This window comes from Engraulis encrasicolus, chromosome 18 (genome assembly GCF_034702125.1).
Source record: "Engraulis encrasicolus isolate BLACKSEA-1 chromosome 18, IST_EnEncr_1.0, whole genome shotgun sequence".
Lineage (NCBI taxonomy): Eukaryota > Metazoa > Chordata > Actinopteri > Clupeiformes > Engraulidae > Engraulis > Engraulis encrasicolus.
The window spans coordinates 44,472,755-44,492,754 of NC_085874.1; the positions used below are offsets into that span (position 1 = coordinate 44,472,755).

The 20,000-nt window shown below is 44.4% G+C and overlaps 1 protein-coding gene across 3 annotated transcripts in view; it reads right to left on the bottom strand.

The window, feature by feature from the left end:
• Positions 1 to 18,623, bottom strand: part of kif26aa (kinesin family member 26Aa) — a 194,546-nt gene extending 175,923 nt beyond the window's left edge. For 2 of the 3 annotated variants that reach the window (XM_063223677.1, XM_063223675.1), the window contains exon 1: positions 13,002 to 18,623. In XM_063223677.1, coding sequence (XP_063079747.1) covers positions 13,002 to 13,325 — 324 coding nt within the window. In that variant the 5' untranslated portion in view covers positions 13,326 to 18,623. The remainder of the gene's footprint in view (positions 1 to 13,001) is intronic. The other variant, XM_063223676.1, reaches the window with a different exon arrangement.
• Positions 18,624 to 20,000: the final 1,377 nt, after the last annotated feature.

A 20,000-nucleotide genomic window follows, 5' to 3' on the forward strand; every position in this document is an offset into this window, starting at 1 on the left:
AAAGAGAGAGAGAGAGAGAGAGAGAGAGAGAGAGCAGGAGAGCAGGAGAGCAGGATAGAGAGAGGAGAGGGAGAGATAATACATTTTGCCTCGACGAGCGAGGTCGCACAATTAAGCGGTTCAGAGAGCTGTCAGTCAAGGATGAAAAAGAAGAAGAAGAAGAGGAAGCTCCCACATCAATAGCCCTGATTTGAAAAGAACAAATGTACCATCCAAGGACCACAGTGTCCCTCCCTCCCGGTTTAATCGTCCTTGTAAACAGTGTTGCCAGATGAGTGAATCAAATCCCGCCCAAAAGGTGCTGAAAAACCACCTGGAGCCACAAATTTCCGCCCAATTTCAACAAATTGCATTGGTTTCTATGGGCATAAAACTGCCAGGGGAAAAAAAACGCCAAATCGACGATTTTTCCTGTTTTTACCCGAAAGACGGCTATCCCAAGCAGCCCAGTTGGGTGGGTAACCACCCAATCTGGCAACACTGCTTGTAACTCCACCAGTTAGCCCTGGCTAACCCTAGCTGCTATCGCTATCACTACCCAACTCCCCCCATTACCACATCAACGTTGACATGGCTACGACCGCCATGGTTTACACTGACAACAACATTTCAGCTGTCACAGAAATACAAACCAAAAAAAATGCAGTTTTAATTCAACACTGAGAGAGTACCCTGGGATCATACACATTCTAAAAAATGTCGAATCTATGCTATAAGTGTTTTATTAACACAGCACAGTGCAACTTTTACTGCACAGAACATCCACATTCTACTAAAGACCAATTATATAGAACTACCACCTTGACAGCCATCTTGTTCACCTCTATGCCATTACCATTAGTGCTACCATTATTCCCATTGCCACTGTCACACACTCATGCAATATTTATGGCCAGCCAATCCGCCACACTACATCAGGGCTTACCATAATATCGCTTTACCCACCTTGGCTTAAACCAGTGGTTCCCAAACTTTTTTCCTTGCGCACCCCCTTGTACATTTCAATGTTGTTCACGCACCCCCTAAGCAAATGTTTTGGTGTGCTGATGGTCACTAAAATATGGCTTCACTGCACAAATCATTGCACATTATGCAGAGTCATTTAGGGCAGTGTTTCCCAACCTTTTTTGTCTCACGTACCCCCTAACCCTTTTTAAATTCCATGAGTACCCCCTCACTCATGCTCTATATCCCAATGTGACTATGCTCATACATTTTTTCATTTTTCCACGTACCCCCAGTAGTGTGCTCACGTACCCCTAGTGGTACACGTACCCCTGGTTGGGAAACACTGATTTAGGGAATCCTCATTTCCAAAAGACTTGATGTTTCTTCAACTATACAGTACAATTCACCAAACAATACACCAAAAAAACTACTCAATTTTCATTAATGCAGTATAAAAATACACATATCCGGCATTGCTCAATTCAGCTCACGCACCCCTTTTTGGCAGGCCACGCATCCCCAGGGGTGCACGCACCCTAGTTTGGGAAACCCTGACTTAAACTACAAGTGCCATTATTGTTACCATACACTGGCATTAGCCTGCCAACCCTCTCAAGAGGCCCAGATGGATGGACAGGAGGATAGGAAGAGATGTTAAAAGGAATAATAGGGGGAAGCGGGTGTAATAAAGTGTGTTTACTAGAGAGTCTGTGTGTGTGAGAGAGTGCGTGCGTGCGTGCGTGCGTGCGTGCGTGCGTGCGTGCGTGCATGCGTGTGTGCGTGCGTGCGTGCGTGCGTGCGTGCGTGCGTGCGTGCATGCCTGCGTGTCTGTGCTGTTAGGCATGTGTGTATTTCATGGGTGTGTGTGTGTGTGTTTGCTTTTCAGCAGGTGTGTTTTTCATGTGTGTGCCTGAGTCCCACATGTGTGTGTGTGTGTGTACTTATTGTGTGCATCATGAACGCTACACAAAAACAAATAAACAGAAGATGCATCATGTCGCTGGGTTTTAAGACGCCGCAGCAGGAATCCAGTAAAGGAATGTGCATGCAGCGACTGTGGTGGTGGTGGTGGTGGTGAAGATGATGATGATCCCCCCCAGATGAAGGCTCATCAGTGGAGGCGTCGGCAGCAGCGGAGGGGAACACAGGCTCCCCAGGGAGAAACAGCACACCCCCACACACACACACACCCCACACACCACACCCCATACCCCCACCGTCACTCCATCGTCACTCCACTCCACCAACTAGGGCTGCACGATATATCGAAAATATCGCGATATCACGGCTTGCGATACACGGCTTGCGATAGTTTTGCACATATCCCAAGAAGTTTTTAATTTTTCATAGCAGCAAATTTAGTGAAAAGGTTAAAAAATGCATCATTTTAAGTTGATGCTGTATATTAGCCATGCTTTTTCCTCATAAAAAATAACACATTGCTCTCAGTTGTTTTAAACATGATAAAATGTAAAATGGCAAGTAGAGAGGGGAAAATATATGTATATATTAAACATCGCGAGTAATATCGATATCGCGGTTTAACGTCCTGATGTCGCGTATCACACATTTTTCTAATATCGTGCAGCCCTTCCACCAACCCCCCCGCCACTGCCTCTTATCTCGCTACCCATAAACCCCCAAGTCACGCTCGCTGGCCACCATGCTGAGGCAGCAGCACACATAGGTAGTTTAAATTCTCATCACTGTTTTTTAGCACCAATCTCTTTCTCTTCTTCTTTTTCTTCTGTCCTTCTTTTCTCTGTCTGTCTGTCTGTCTGTCTGTCTCTCTCTCTCTCTCTCTATCTCTCTCGCACTCTCTCTTCTTCTTCCTTTTTCTTCTTCTCCTTCAGTCTTCTCTTTTCAGTCAGATGGTGTGGAATCACTGTTTTCTCTATCTCGCATGGCTTTTATCACCATTATCTTCTTCTTCTTCATCTTCTTCTTCTTCATCTTATTCACACGCCTGCCTATCTATCACTCTTTCTTTCTTAGTCTTCCATCTGAGGTGGAGTAGAGCAACGCTGTGTGTGTATGTGTGTGTGTGTGTGTGTGTGTGTGTGTGTGTGTGTGTGTGTGTGTGTGTGTGTGTGTGTGTGTGTGTGTGTGTGTGTGTGTGTGTGTGTGTGAGAGAGAGAGAGAGAGAGAGAGAGAGAGAGAGAGAGAGATGGAGAGAGAGAGAGATGGAGAGAGATATTTTGGGGAGTAGAGAGAGAGAAGAGAAGCTCAGAGATCAGAGTGAGAAGTAGCCCAAGGTAAAGGAATGGCGTGTGTGTGTCTAGGGCTGATATCACCTGATCCAAATAAACAAAAAAATTACGGGTAATGGAATGGCATTTTGGCGCTTGTCGGCATCTCAAATCAACTTAAACTCTTCGTCACAAGGAGAAGGATGATGGTCCATGACTGCAAAAAAACAGACCACATTGTCCAAGGACACACACACACACGTACCCACACATACACAAAACACACACACACATACACACGCGCACACACGCACACACCCACACACACGTACGCATGCATACACACACGCACACACGCACACACACACACGTACGCACACATACACACACACGCACACACACACACACACACACACACACACACACACACACACACACACACACACACACACACACACACACACACACACACACAATAGCTCCTACTTGACGTGCCATTCAACCCAACGACAAGATGCCAACAAGAACCCATGAACAGCACCCACTCATGAGCAAGGCCAAACAACTCCCCATCAAGTAAAAAAAAAGATACACAAGAATAGGGCTGGGCAATATGACGATATATATCGTTATCGTGATGTAAAAGTGTATATCGTGACCTTTTTCCTATATCGTTTATATCGTGATAGTAATTTTATCAATTTTATACAATTGAATATCATTTAATTGCATTTCATGTTGTCACAATACACACTATAAGTTCATGTAACTGTAAAAATAAGAATAAAAAGATCCATTTTAAAGAAAGGTTGTTTTGCGACATGAAAAAATAAAGAGCAAATAAAGAGAATAACTGAAAACGTATGTAGGCTAATTGTGCTATATCGTAATATAAAATAATCCATATCGTGATATTGTTTTTTTTCCATATCGCCCAGCCCTACACAAGAACTGACTGATTGACTGACCGACCGCCTGACTAGAAGAAGAGAGTCAACAAAAAGAGACAGCACTTAGTAGACAAGAGCTGCCACGATGCCTTGGGATCCTGCACACAGAGACGAATCCCATAAAATGGTTGACGATGGAGGAAAACAATGAACTGCTACAGCACTCAAAGTCCCTGCGCAGCCTGGGGCGCTTACAGCACTTGCTGCGCATGGTTGCCGCATGTCGTCTTGAGAGAGGAAAGACGTGCTTTCACAACTCTTGGCTTCCAGGCATCAGGCTTCTTCATCATTTGTTTGTTATTTGCGGTGGTGGGTGTCCTTTAGACTTCAGACGCTATACAAATATACTTGCACAAGTGTACAAGTAAAGAGACAAAACACCGGCTCACTGACGGACTCCACTCGGTTTGTTTTAAGTCATCAGAATGCTTCATGTGTATGCAGTGCCATTAATGGAGCTATATGTGCAAAAGAGCTAAGACGATGTCTGCTTGAAATGCTCATGTTTCACTGTTCCTGCAACCCACATTGGTGTCCTTTAGACTTCAGACGCTATATACAAATATACTTGCACAGGTACTAGTAAATAGACAAAGCACCGGCTCACTCATGGATTCGACTCGGTTTGTTTTAAGTAAACAGAATGTTTCATGTGTATGCAGTGCCATTAATGTAGCTACAGCCTATGTGCAAAAGAACTAAAACGATGTCTGTACATGTATGTTTGTACATGTCATGTTTCACTGTTCCTGCAACCCACATTAGTACAGAGTAGTAAAAACAGTTTCAATTCAACACATAGAGAGTCAATCTTTTCTTGTGCACTATATACAGTATACAGCGTGTGCATCAATATGCAGTCTTTCAAATCCATATGTGCTGTACAGTGACTTCAAACAAGTGGGTAAAGGTGTCTCGCAATCCAACATCCTCCCCTTAGCCCATTGAGGCTGAATGGGAGGTATTGAGCGTGCTTCTGCGCTCAGGGTTGCCAGATGAGGCTGATGATTTCCAGCCCAAAACAATTCTCAAAACCCGCCTGGAAGCACTAAATCCCGCCCAATTCTATTGATTTCTATAGCCAAAAATCAATTTTTTCCCCGCACACGGCCATCCTAAGCAGCCCAATTGGGCGGGAAAACCGCCCAATCTGGCAACACTGCCTGCACTGTACGTATGTACGTATATATGGATTGATAACCCTGCGCATCAATGGTGCCAGGCCCGTTCTGTCAGCACTATAGCTCTGGGGATGGAGGACTCAAAGGAAATCTACAGCACTGGCCTACAGCCACCAAAAAGGTCAAAGGTCAATTTGTGAGGTAACGAGTGGCTGTCAGTGGGAAGCATAATATTCCTGTTAAGTGATACGACGTCAAAATTGCCCCAGAGGGCCGGGTTGAATGATTATTGTCTTCATCATGACTGAACACATGCCAGCTAAAACTCGGACTCGGACTGATGTGCAAACCGTATGTAGGTTGTGGAACAAGGGTTTGGAGGGCTTTGGCATTCATTCAAAAATAGCATCTTTTCCCTCTTTTCCAATGCCAACTTTCTGTTAGGCCTGCAGCTCGACACAGCACTACTCGGACGCCACTTTTTGCTTTACAATTGAGCTGTGTCGTGCCTATTCGAAAAGCAACCAGTGGCGGCCGAGTCACGTTGTGTCGAGCTGTAGACCTAACAGAAAAACGGCAGGGGAAAACAGGCATTGGTGGATTTGTAGTTTTCACTTTTTAAGGCAGTGCTCTTGGCCAAGTGATGAATGATGATGTCTTCATCCTTATTACTGTCTGTCATGTCATTCCTCCAGTCAAGCCCTTTCAGCAATACTCTTGTTATTGCCCTGCTTTTGGTACAGTACACACACAGTCCTCCATTTTCAGTCAGTTGCCCTGTTCTTCGTGGCTTTAATGATCTGATTTGTTGATAGCTTTGCATAATGCATAGCCCATCTTAAGACCCATCCATCAGCAGCACTTTCAATGCAGTCTGCCCCCACCACCCACCACCCCAAACCCAACCATTGCCAAAGATATATGGCACAGGCTACACTAAACATCCACAGGAAATAATGGTCATGTTTCATCCTGGATCTGGGCCTGGACCTAGGGGTGGGGGGGCTGGGCGGAGAGGCCCGTGGGTAACCACAAGAACGTGTAATCATGCAGTCGGTAATTCAGCCAAGACAAACAAGCGTGTCGGTCGTGTCAAAGACCCGTCGTCATGTCTGTGCAAGTCCTCCCGGCTCAATAGTGACGAGTGAGGATTGAAGTCTAGAGCGGACGAGGTCATGCTTGCATCTGAAGCCATTTTGCATGCTGCAATATCGTACATTTATCCCTAGCAATTTCTAACGTTTATTACTAGGCGAATGAATAACTATCCCTAATGTTATTTCCAGGATCAGCACCATATTCACCCAAATCATATTCTAATTGGTTTTTAGTTCTTGGCAGCTGATCACCAACATTGTGTGAGTATCTGTTGTAAGTCTGTGTGAGTTATCCGTGTAAAATGGTGAATGTGTCATAGGACTGAAAGACACTCTGCCAAGTATAAAAAAGGGTTAGACAAACATAACAATTAAATTGTCCCTCATGGCCACGTCATCATTTCATTAGCAGGAAAGTTAATAGTGGGGCATCGCCGCCTTGCTAAAACATCTCTCCTCCTTCCTTTCAACATTAGGGGATGTTGAGCTGAGCTTCTATTCCAGTCCGACCGATTTTTCATCCCCTGTTATCTCGGGCCAGGCAAAAAGTGGATAAATGGCTTGTTTTTGATGTGATGGAACCAGGGCCGGATTAACGCACAGGCTAAATATGGCTGTGGCCTAGGGGCCCCCCACCTGCCAAGGGGCCTCTGATTGGCCAAAAGTGGAAAAAATGGCAGAATTGCGAGAAGATGAAATACTGGAAAATGAATCGTGCTGTGTGGTGTTGAGTACAGTTGGAAGACATGTTATCCTTAATTCCTACCTAGTCATTCTGACTCAATTTGTCACAGAATTTGCCTTCTGAGTGGGGGCTCCACAGCAACCTGTAGCCTAGGGGCCCCAGGCCATCTTAATCCGGCCCTGGATGGAACATCCGACGGGGCAAGTGAGGACACCTTTCCTGTCTCGGGCGTGTGATTTCAGCTTTTCATTTGCTCTGTCTGGCCGCGTTACGATATGCCGTGGGGGAAATGGTGAGAGGGAGATAGACTTTGAGGTTGGATTTGCGAAGCTTCTTGGGGCTTGGGGTTTGCTTGACAGTGCACAGGGAAGCGTGCAATGAGTGAGATACTTTGGAAATAGAAGTAGGCCTACAGCGGAAAAATCTGGCATTATTTCAAAAGACCAATGGGTAATGCCAGTCAGTTACATCATCAGTTGCAATTGCTTTCGTATTTGTATCCATTTGCACCTTGATTTATTGCATTCACAAGACACATTTTCACAAACTGTCGAATCAGAATGGTGTTCAACGGAGGAGCACTGGCTAACAAAATCAAGGTCATTGGGTGCACACAATGCAAAAAAAATATACACATTCCTTTAAACATCGACACTGACGAATGCAATTATGCTCCCCAAGCATGGAATGTCATACATACCAGCCACAACTTTAAAAAATCTACCATGGAATGAAACAAGGTCAGCGAATGAATTTCAGTGAAATGCTTTCCAAGCAGACATGCATGAGTGGAATGAAGAGTGCAATTGGGAGAACTCTGACTCTCTCTCTCTCTCTCTCTCTCTCTCTCTCTCTCTCTCTCTCTCTCTCTCGTCTTTGGTCTCGATGGCCTCGGTTGTCCAGGTCATTAAAGAGCAGTCATATGACGTGTGATGTTGTTAACGATCATCACCTTCTATGAGTTACCATCCGTAGCCAAGAACTGTCTTGCCTACAGGGGCCTCATTCACTCGCACACTTGCATGGGGGAATTTTCATTTCAACACCTTCACAAGACCTTACTGCACTTGTCAGTTATAACTGACAGGTTGTCAGTGCTCCCTCACCGTGTTAAGTAAAATTTAACGATAATGTGCATGTACATTTTGATGCAGCTGACTTCCATCTCAAGTGAGGGATAGTGGTATGCTTTGCCAATTTGATAGTGAGTGTTGCTTGTTAAATAGCCCTTACATAACATTTCTTGTTTCGCTTCGACTTTCAGCATAATGCTGGAAAAAAGGGGTGTCTTTATAAAGCGTCCTTGCTTCCTGTTTAAAAGAAATGGCTGTCAGACATTTGACAGACAAGGCTAGCTAGCACCTGCAATGCTCTATGGCCATGATCAGAGTTGGTCAGAGAGAGAGAGAGAGAGAGATGTCTCTTATATAACTCTAGACTTAGTATACAGCCATGGACAGGGTGGGCCTCTCTGTGGTCAGCGGGCGAATCCGAATGTTGATAGCAGCCTCTAGTTATCGCATGTTTCCCATGACCTAATGGACAGTGATTGTAATGTTGTGCACCGTGCAGCCATACTGGAAAAACAGAGTGGCAATTTACAATGATGTATGCCCAGAAAGCCTGCAGCTTTCAAACAGCCATTTACAGCCATCAGCAAATGCAATAACGTGCCATTTATCAGAATGATAGATGCCTCCGTTGCAATGCCGCACCAAGCCCTTTAGCATTTAGACAAATAGTTGTCATAAACATTGTGGCCTGGGCCTGGGCGGACAAGCTGGCCTTTTAAAAACATTGACAGGAGCTGAGTGGAGAGATGGAGAAAAAACACATGTCCGAGAGCTCAATCACAACAGCCCACATGAAAGCAAACATCAGTGAAAGGATCAACGCTTTGCACCTGTCCTCCCCCCCCCCGAAGCTGCCGCAGCCATCGTCTACTGTATGTGAACGGAAAAGGGCCAAGATTAACAAAGGCGAAGACAACGTGCCGAGAGGCACTGGTGGAGACGAGGCTACGGTCAAGGAGGGCTATGTTGCTCGAGCCAACAGGAAGTGATTTTTTTATTGAGCCACAAAACTGAGGTCAACTTCCTACTTGGATGCCACAATTGGCAGACATCCCAAAATCCACATTGTTTCCAGGACAATGAGTTAAGTGCTGCGGTTGTATAGCTGTGTGCGGCACTACACTGGTTGTCACACTAGCGCACATAATACAAAACACAGCGCAGCAATGAAAGGACACACTCTCTCACTTTCCCACTTTCCCACTTTCTCTCTCTCTCTCTCTCTCTCTCTCTCTCTCTCTCTCTCTCTCTCTCTCTCTCTCTCTCACACACACACACACACATACACACACTCTCTCTCGCTCACACCTGTGTGCCCACGCACACTCTCTCTCTCTCTCTCTCTCTCTCTCTCTCTCTCTCTCTCTCTCTCTCTCTCTCTCTCTCTCTCTCTCTCACAAACACACACACACACACACACACACACACACACACACACACACACACACACACACACAATCATAAAGTACATCCCACCCATGCAATGGCAAAAATAGACACCGAGAGTGTGAGAGAAAAGCAAATCATCCAAACAAAGGAAAGGAAAAGGGAACTTCTATGTGGGTCACCTATCCATTACAGTACTGAAGAAAGCACTCGCTCCCCTGACACCTGATCCTTCTGTTAACTAAGCCTGCTGTGCACCTCATAGCATGAAGGACCCACCCATGACTACTAACACCACACTAGGGCTGCACGATATATCGAAAATGTATCGATATCTCGATATCACGGCTTGCGATACACGTATCGCAAAGTTGTGTACATATCGCAAAAAGTTTTTAATTTTTAATAGTAGCAAATTTGGTGAAAAGGTTAAAAAATGCATTAAAAATGTTGACATTTTAAGTTGATGCTATATATTAGAGATGGCTACGGTGCCACACTCAGGTGGGCCAAAACACTGTGAGCGGGCACACAGATAAACAGACAGACAGACAGACAGACAGACAGACAGACAGACAGACAGACAGACAGACAGGGTCATTGGTCCAAACCCCTCCGTTTGACAAGGTAAAATTAATTCAACACCTATTACATGATAGACATTTAAATTCAAGTACCACACATTAGGATGGAAACGCCCACCAAAAAGTCATTAAGGTGGCTGAATTTGGAATGCAGCGCATTAAAACAAGACCAACTGCTATAACTCTCGTAAAGCCCTGCTTACTGGAATGATCGACTGCATACAGAGCTTAAAATGGGAATTTCACTCAGGTACATGACAGCAAACAGCTGTCCCCATGCCACGTCAGGGAGGACCGTCATTCTTTTCATTCTCCTGTTCTTTTCGTGGAACAAAATTGCACTCTCCTACCTCAGCTTTCCCTGTCCAAGCTGCAAGATGGATCAAAGAACCAGCTTGATACCCGGAGGTAACTCTTGGTTCTGGAAGAGATCAGCTTTGGTTTCGCCTGAATGTTCAGAAGTATAACTCCTCACAAAATTTCCCCACTAAAGACAGGAGCCAAACATGGTACCAGAGGCAGGTAGGATGATTCCAAGGACCCTTGGAGGACAATATCAATATTATAAATACATTACATTACACTCAGCTGACATTTTTTTATCCTAAGCGACTAACAATAATTTTAAGTAGAGCATATTGGTCACAATCCCTGAAGCAGTGTGGGGTTAGGTGCCCTGCTCAAGGGCACCTCAGCCATGGAGTGAGATAGAGAGAGGGTGGGATTTGAACCTGCAACCCTCTGATCTAAAGCACATGTCCTTAACCACTGGACCATGGCTCACAGCTGCCAGATCTTAACTGTCATCACTTTATGATTTAGGGTAGTGTTTCTCAACAGGGGGCACTACAGCCCCACATGGCGTGTTGGGGAGCCCTAGGGCAGTGTTTCCCAACCTTTTTTGTCCTGCGTACCCCCTGAGCCATGTTGTCATATGAAGAGTACCCCCTTCACGCATGCTCTACATCTATTCTGCCTTCCCAAAGTGGCTACACTCCATGTATTTGTTATTATTACATTTCTCCACGTACCCCCTGAGGTGTGCTCGCGTACCCCTAGTGGTACACGTACCACTGGTTGGGAAACACTGCCCTAGGGGATGGTTGTGAAGGATACAACTGAGAGGGGGTGGTGCTCGGTTGCCATTGAGGTGCATTAATACATTTTATTTTTTAATACAAAGTTGGTGGGGTTATGATGAGGTCAAGGGGAAGTTGGGAGGTTTATGAAGAGGTCAAGGGGGCGTTTGTTCAAAAAAAGTTTGAGAACCACTGATTTAGGGAGACCAAATGGAACATTTCTCACAGCACCTTCACCCCACCACCTCCCACTGCAGCTCTCAGTTACCAACCAAACCTGCAAAGCTTTTGCTCAAACATATGCCTGTATCACTCATGCCATGTTCTATAAACACACACACGCACATACACAGCCCACGAGCCAAAGTCCACAGCCCAGCCCCTTTAATACCTCCTAGCAGCCTGCCCAAGCAAGTCAGTCCACGTGCAAGCACTGCTGTGCTATGGTGTGCTATGGTATGGCATGTTCTCTATTCATGTCATCTATAGGCACATGCCTGTGTCAAAATGACAAGCATGGGTGACTCCAGTTTTAAACCTCAGCAATTTCTCTTATTGAATACTGTATGGCCATTTAAAAAAAGGAGCCATCGCGTGTGATTAATATGGCTCATAAAATCGTGCTGAGTGGGTCACCTTTGTGTGCTCAACTTCTGGAAACATGTCTGCATGCTACACGCCGCGTATGCAGTCCACTGATATACCAATAAAATGCTTTGGCAGGAACACTTGACACAGTGTGGCTTAAAAAAGAAAGGACTGTGGGTTTATTTTCTGTTTAGGCTGAGCTTTTCAAGGGTTGATTGATCTTACTTTGCAACTGACTTGGTATGCTGAACTTGTCTCCACAACATTTACCCTGCAATTTATCATATCACCAAAGCGTGACTATTTTTCTTCATTCCACATTGCTTTGGATAATAGCGCCAGCTAATTATAATGCCATGCAATGTGAGTGTAGGCATTCAACTTTTACAAAGTGTCCTATTTCAGTTAGTTTTCATATAAAAGAACAATTCAAACCACTGCCCAAAGCAAGTTATATCAAGTTATATCCAGCTCATAAATTCTGGCCCTCCATCTATTCCCAACTGTGCAAGGCAAGAGTGTGGTGGACATGACTGAAGTAGACATGCTCTGCCTGAGTGGATGAGGAGATGGGGAAGAAGGGATGTCACCAGGGCCAGATTAACGCACAGGCTAGATATGGCTGCAGCCTAGGGGCCCCCACCTGCCAGGGGCCCCTTGATTTGACAAAAGTGGAAAAATAACAGAATTGTGACAAGTTGCAGTATTGAAAAGTCCATCTATCATGTTGCGTACAGTTGGTAGACATGGTACCCTTAATTCCTAGCTCCTAATTATGACACTGTCTATGTAAATTTGTTGAGAAATTTGCCTTCCTGGGGGGGTCCCACAACAACCTGTAGCCTAGGGGCCCCGGGCCATCTTAATCCGGCCCTGCATGTCACTGTGGGCAAGAAATCTTCCACCAAGGAGAACATGAGTGCTATTTGAGCATTACACTCGGTTATAACCAAACCTGTCCGATCGTGTCGCCATCAAACACTGTCTCTCTCTCTCTCTGTCTCTGCACTCCACTTTTCCCAGTTAGGCTTTAACAATGGCAAACTGAACACTTCGCCCTAGCCTACTCTTATCCATTGGTGCATCTGAAATAACACAGTCACTATTCTCTTGCACTATTTAGCCTATGGTTGGATGACTTTTTGTGTGGTGCGTGCATAACTCATTGTAATAGATGGATCAATCAGCAAGAGCAGGGTGAGCAGAACAGTGCATGCATAGTGGCATCTACTTGGAGAAGTCAGTGTGGAAAAAAGTTTTGTGTTTGTTTAGATGTGTTGTGTGGAGAGGGATATACCAACCTTCAGTGATCCAGGATCGGCCAGCGTGATCGCCTGCCTGTTTAGTTCGGAGGCAATGATCTGGCATCGCTGGCAAAGGCTCTCCAAAGGGTCGTCTTTACTCTCCATCTGACTTTGCTCTGGCACGGGCACCGAGCCCGCACCCTCCGGGTTTGGCCGGTTGCCGCATTTGACTTCCTCCGCCGAGTGAAGCCTCTTCCTGGGGTTGAGACCTGAGGAGAGTGGGGTCTCTCTCCCTGTGTAACCCTCAACAACCTTACGCAAGACAAGAAAGAAAGGTACATCAACATAATTATTTGTTCTGAGGCATGTGAAGTAAGTCATCTTACTTCAACACGTTTTGAAACCAATCCAATTACCAGATGTGTATGAAGACGATCATACTTCGAACAGTGTTTAAAACAACTCCGCCACGTTTGCTTTAGGCCTACATCCGTTAACAGTACTAATTATAGACACTATACGCAGTATGCTTGTTTTGTTCCCATCCACCTGTAACCTCCATGCTTACATGAGTCAAGAATCAATATAATATCATGCTCACCGTAAACCTCCTGAAATCAGGGTTGCGACCTTGGTTGGCGTTCCAGTGGTACGAGTAGGACATGATGCAGGCGCGTCGGTTAAATCCCACACTGTCAGCTAAGTCTAACTTTTATCTCCAAACACTGACGCCTCATTTATAATTGATTAGTTACACTGCCTGGTAAACCCTGCAGGATTGCTTTTTATCACGTAGTCCTCCTGTTAGATGAGACCTGGCTTAGTAATCCTCATCATGCTGGTGCAACTGGGACGCTTGCCCGCTCACACTGGCATTGGCACCGTGGGGATTTAAGTTATAGGTTCTAACTTTGTCCGCTCGCTGCCCCGTGCAGCCCCACTGTCCCAGTCACAAAGGGGGTGGAGCTCGGATTTAGCTGAGTGCCTGTCTTCTACCTCATACAGTGCGTCGAGTAGCCTACCGATTACTGGACAAGACAGCGCGACTCTATGGAGATGACACACGTGCTAAGAAAGTATTCATGGCAAATTTGTTTTTGTCCTGGTCGTCAGTTGCAAACCACAAAGCAGTTGTAGCCATATGAATAGCTACAGGATAGGGCTAAACCGTTTTACACGCGCATCTGTTGAGTTGAGGAATGCCGCTCCGAGTACCCCCCTTTGAACGACTCATTTTACTCTGAAGTTTGGATAATTCTGGATGCCGAACATTGCATTCTAAATGTAGCTAAATAGTGCAAGCAACTACCGAGGTGGGCCGGATACAGTGAATCTGCAACCTCACAACAGACCCATTTTTAAAAACTATACATTTCATTGACAAGTGCGCAGTGATCATATGGCATAGGTGTTGAGGTTTGTTTGTTTTTTTTTTTCAAACATGCCACAATAAATAGGTACCTCCTGACCCCGCTATCGTGTAATGATGAGGCTCATCTACTTTTCTGTAAACATGGGCTAACTAGTTTTAAGACCAATGAAATTACGCAAACATGATTCAAATGTATTTTGGATATAGCGTTATCCAAAGAGCCACTAAACCTCTGCTATAGGCTACCGTGAGCGAGAGGCACTTGTTACAGCAAGAGAGAATGTATTATTATTTTCCCCGCTACACTGGCGCCGCCACATGACCATTCTGGAGACTGCAGCATTAGATCACAGTGCCAGATACCAATTGTTGAAAGCTGTGTGAGGAAATGTAATAACTTCCGTAAAATTAATCTCAAAACGATTAAAACCTGACAGTGGGGGTATTGGTGGATTGATAGATATTCGATAGATAGATAGGCCTACATGGGTATTGGTGTTAGAGCAGCTGGGAGGGACAGAACCAGAATGCGTAAAACGTGATGTTTGACACAGTCCTGAACTATTTTTGAAATACATCTTAACAATAATTTCAAATAAAGCCTTTGATGACGTGCGTCTCTAAACTATTGTCGTTCACAAAACAGTAAGCTTAGCCTATACACCCATGCAACTTTTGGGGACCGTCTCCGATTACGTCTCCATTTACGCGGTGACCGTTTTTGGAACATGTTAACACACACTCCCATGCATTTTTAAATTAAATTGTCTAAAAGTGCCTTGTTTTCAATGTTTAATTTTATTTTTTAAAGAAAGTTCCACCGATATTTATCCATTTCCATGGTTCCTCGTGGCGCGCACCACAGCAGCCGGTGCTGGAGCGTCTACACGCTGTTCTTGGTGCTGAAAGTACCTTGCGCGTGTCAGACACATGACTAAACTACCACAAAGTAGCTATGGTATCCAAGACAAAGACATACCTTTGCTTTCCTTCTCTCAAAATGGCTCGTGTGTCCAAATATTACATCCGTGTCCAAATCAAGTGCAATCAGTTCCACAGATGTGGGGTCTGTGGTATCATCCCCCTTAATTCCCGGTGACGCCATGTGAGAATGCAATAATCCCTGGAATGATGTCAGATTATCCTCGCATATTCTATCCTGGATATCCGCAAAGATGGCATATGTTTCCCAAAAACTTGTGCAGAGCCCTTAAATTCCATCCATTCGGCTTGTCTGGGAACCATGTGCAAGTCAGCACCGTTGCCTGTAGCACTTCCAAATATGACACCATTCCAAGTGCCCTGCGAAGGAACCTCATCAACTCCCTAACCCTCCCTCTACCGTTTTCTATTTATCCGTGTCTGGGTTGCGGTGAATGGCGCGTTCAGGGTGCCCTTTTGAATTACTAGCCTACTACTCACTGCTCTGACCAGCCAACACAGTTGAGAGATTTTAACGACCATGTTAAATGAGAACCCTAAAACCTTAAGTGATCAGCTAGAATCAAGCTGCTTTCTTGATGATTTATAGAACTAAAAAGCTCCAGCGAAGTACCAGTTTTTTGGGGTTCAACGGCAACGCAACAAGTACGGGGCACGTGCGCCAACCAAGCTTGCATCTGCTGAATCGGTGGGGATGCTGTCGTTTTCTTTTCTCTTCCGAGCCACTGAAATTATTTTATCAATTATTCATAAACTGTCGATAATGACTAATAGTTGCCCTTTCCTGTCATCTCCACTCGTTCATCCACGCGTCACACTCCATTTTCATGGATCGGGGGACTAGCTTTTTGTGCCGTTTTCATTTCAGTTTTCTGTTTGATTAAAAAAAAACTAGGTATCATACAATAGGGCAAGTAATCGTTCGTTAGTTATCCTTTGTGTGGAAACGACCACGCAGGGGCTGACCACGCCACACTGGGCTCCTTTTGTAGGCTATAATGGTTAATAAACTAACAGCAGTCATGAGATAAAGAGAGAGACCTGTAATGTAGCATTATCACCGCGCTTTTTGTTCTCCTAGCAAGGAGAGAAGTCTATCAGGGAGTCGCTTGAACACAATAGTTAATTGAGGTGCTACTCTATTTTTCTTTACGGCCGCCTTTAGTGCCGCATTGTGCGCATTAACCTCGTAAGTCGCCATAATAATCTTATCACAAGAACACAGGAGGTGTTTTAAGATAACCAGACAGCAATAGCGACCAAAATAAAGCCATTAATGTCCAGGTTGTTATATGGTTGTGTTCAACGCTTGTCCTGGGTGCATGGTGTAGTCGATTGTTGGAGGCGCTGCAACTCAAATAAGGCTGCTGAGATTTGCTAAGTCAAACTCAATGGTAGTGAAATAAAGTCGGATGAAAACAGAGAACAGGTTAAAGATGTGTTATTCATTTTTTTCGGATATGTTAGATGTGTCGTCCTGTATCTCATCATTTGAAACTTCCTTTGCTCTTTGGTGGTCCAATTTGTCTCTTCTGGCCAAATAACTCAATTCCTCGCGGAGGGTGAGGTGGAATGTGTCATGATCTCTCACGCAGGGGGAACAAACAATTATATTCAGGAAATAGGGTTGCCACAGAGGAGAGTATGCTGTCAGGGGGGTTGGGTGTGGGAGACATGCGTCGCATCCCCATGGGAAATTGGCGTTTGGCAACATGACTGAATCCGTGGGGTATAATAAACGGACAAAATATCACGCCCGCAACATCAATCAAAATTAAACGGTCTTAAGAGAGGTCACTTTTGCCTACCGCATACAGACCTGAGTATGAGAAATACCTTTGTTTGCTGTAAAGTTGAAATCCACACCATACCAATTCTTTTCACCACACTGTCAGGTAAAAAATATAGGCCTATAAGGCATTCTTATTGGGCAAGTCGATTAGTAGTAATTTACATGAAGGGACTGTCAGGGGGTCCTGAAGCAATCATCATTTCACGTTGTAAAAAATGGATTTACCACGTCCAGTGCCCCTGTGTTGTAAACTAGATCTGCCCCCTAATCCCGAGGAGCGCGTCCCGGGGGACTCCTCAGCTGTTTTCTGGTCCGTATAATCGCGATGGGCAGGTTTTCCATTAGCGTGGAGGAGAAGGGTGGTCTGGTGGTCTGCTCTGCTCTGGTGTGGCGTGGCGTGGCGTCCTCCAGTTTAGATGGTTCAACACAACTGTAATGCATTTTCCTGTTGGACATTTTAACTTACTGGGCAAAGGCCACACTGGATAAGATTGGACATGACATGCCTACCCCACTCAGGCAGAGGGTATTAAGCACTGAGAACTCAGTGGTCAATTTTTTGTTCTGTGCTTTTGTTTTTAAAATCATTTATTTCTTTTTTCTTTCCTTTTTTCTTTTCTTTCTGTCTTTTTTTTTTTTTACTGTTTTATGCTTCTCTCCCTTCACGCGTTAAGGTAGACAGGAAACATGGAATTTGTAAGGACACATTTCATATCCTAACCAAGATGGGTTTTTTTTTTCAACTGATCAACAGCGATCTCCTTCCCTTTTGAACCCCAGTAATTAGAAAATTGATTGACGGGTACAAATGAAAGTACACTTAAGACTAATTGAGTGTCAGCAAGACCATGCGAAGACCATAGACAGACAGGTGGCTGGACCCATGTCCAGTTACACCTCAGTCACTCTGCATTTCTATGCTATTGGAATCAAGGCAATCAAGTAGCTTACAGAGCCAGATAAGTGGTTTCAGGGAAGTTCTGCTTCACTAAAGGCTTAACATTTCAAGTGAAGTGTTGTTGATACCTCCAGTGAGTGTAATTTGCTTTAGGAAGACACATAACCTGGATCCCACACAAAGTACATTTGTAAGCCATGTTGCTATGCTGCATATAACACATTGTAGGCTAAATCACGCAACATATCCCATAGGCCTACTGTGTGCCTCTCACATATTTGTTGTGCTCCAGTTTATGTTTTTCCAGTATTAGCTGTTGGTAAAAGCGATTCCTTCTGTCACTGCCTAGTTTAAGAAAGGAACATCTTGCAAAGCAAAATACTGTACGTGTACGTGTTTATTGTTGAATGCAGTACAATTACATTGAGACAAGTGCATGGCATTCTCATTCAATAAAAAAGTAACCTATAGTCAGTCACAATGTTTAAACCCCTCAATACTCAGTTTAGTCCCAAATTACGAGGTCAAAATGTAAAAGTAACAAGAAAAAATAAAGATATTTCCATGCAAGTTTGTTACACAGTATGAGAGGGTTGAAAACACCCAATGTCGCACCTGTGCCCTACTTATCTGTTTGAATCCTCGATGAGTCAACAAGTCACTTCTTGCCGCAGACAAATCTCACCTGATCAAGTGGTCCTAAACATTTCACAATTTTGGCAAAGCACTGTTGAACTGTTAAGAACCACTCGACCAAATAAGCAATACAGGTGTCTTCCATTTGTCAAGCTGTTGGTTGACCGGAAAAGTTCTGTTTGGTGGTTTGCCGCCCCAAGGTCTGGTATCCTGATGGTGAAGGCGGTTTAGAGAGCACAGGTTTCCATGTTCCCAGGTGAGAGTTGTTCTGAGCTGAAGGAGCCCCAAAGCTCAACTGTGTCCTCTCACACCTACACACGACTTTATATACTAAACCTACTGGGTGGCAACCTACACGCACCCGACATTATACACAAGTATGCTCATTCCGGTCCGACCAGCCAAACTGGGATTTTTTTTTCTTCTTCTTCTTCTTCTTTTCTTTTCTTTTTTTTTTCACAGAACGCGGAGGCGTCGGGAAGTGGTTCGGTTCTCCCCTAACCTGATGGACTGGCTACAGACTGGCGTGAAGGTGTGCCTTATTAGGCCTTAGGCCTACCACCTCTAGCACTGCCACTCCACTGTCATGAACTCCCTCGACCTGAGGCCCTTATAGGCCTGAACTGATTAATTTGGTAACACTTTATTTTAGAGATACATCTATTAGCACTATTACATATAATGTTCCTGTATAAGTAACTTGTAAGGCATGTACAAAGCAAAATCAAACATTTGATAGGCATGTATTTGCAAATGTCTTGTTCATGCACAATAAGGGATTTATTACCAATTTAACCTTAGTAAGGACCTAGTAGGCCTTAGCGTTGGCTTAGTACATGCCTTACAAGTTACTTATGCAGGCATTAACATTGTATGTATTAGTGCTAATAGATGTATCCCTAAAATAAAGTGTTACCATTAATATATATAAAGTAGGCTCATTGTACACCTTTGCTATGCCATATGCCATACTGTAGGTGTACCATAGTCTATTGATTCGAATGTCAGTATTTCTGAATGAATTCAAAGTCAAGAGAACAATTAAAAATCTTTTTGTGTGTGTGTGCGCGTGCGTGTGGGGGTCTGTGTGTGTGTGTGTGTGTGTGTGTGTGTGTGTGTGTGTGTGTGTGTGTGTGTGTGTGTGTGTGTGGGTGTGGGTGTGGGTGTGTGTGGGTGTTTGTGCTCTCATGACTATTTCTTATATAGTGACATAGGCAACTACTGTACAAGTGAATAATATCACACATCTGATGGGCAAATATTTTCTCAGATTAATGCATTACAGTTAACGCCACTACAGGTATAATAAAAAAAAATCAATGGTGCCAGTCACACTGTTCAGTATGATATTACTTAAACTAGTGCATTATGTTTCCCTCTGTTCAGGTCAGTGTGTCACAGTCCCAGCGTATTTTA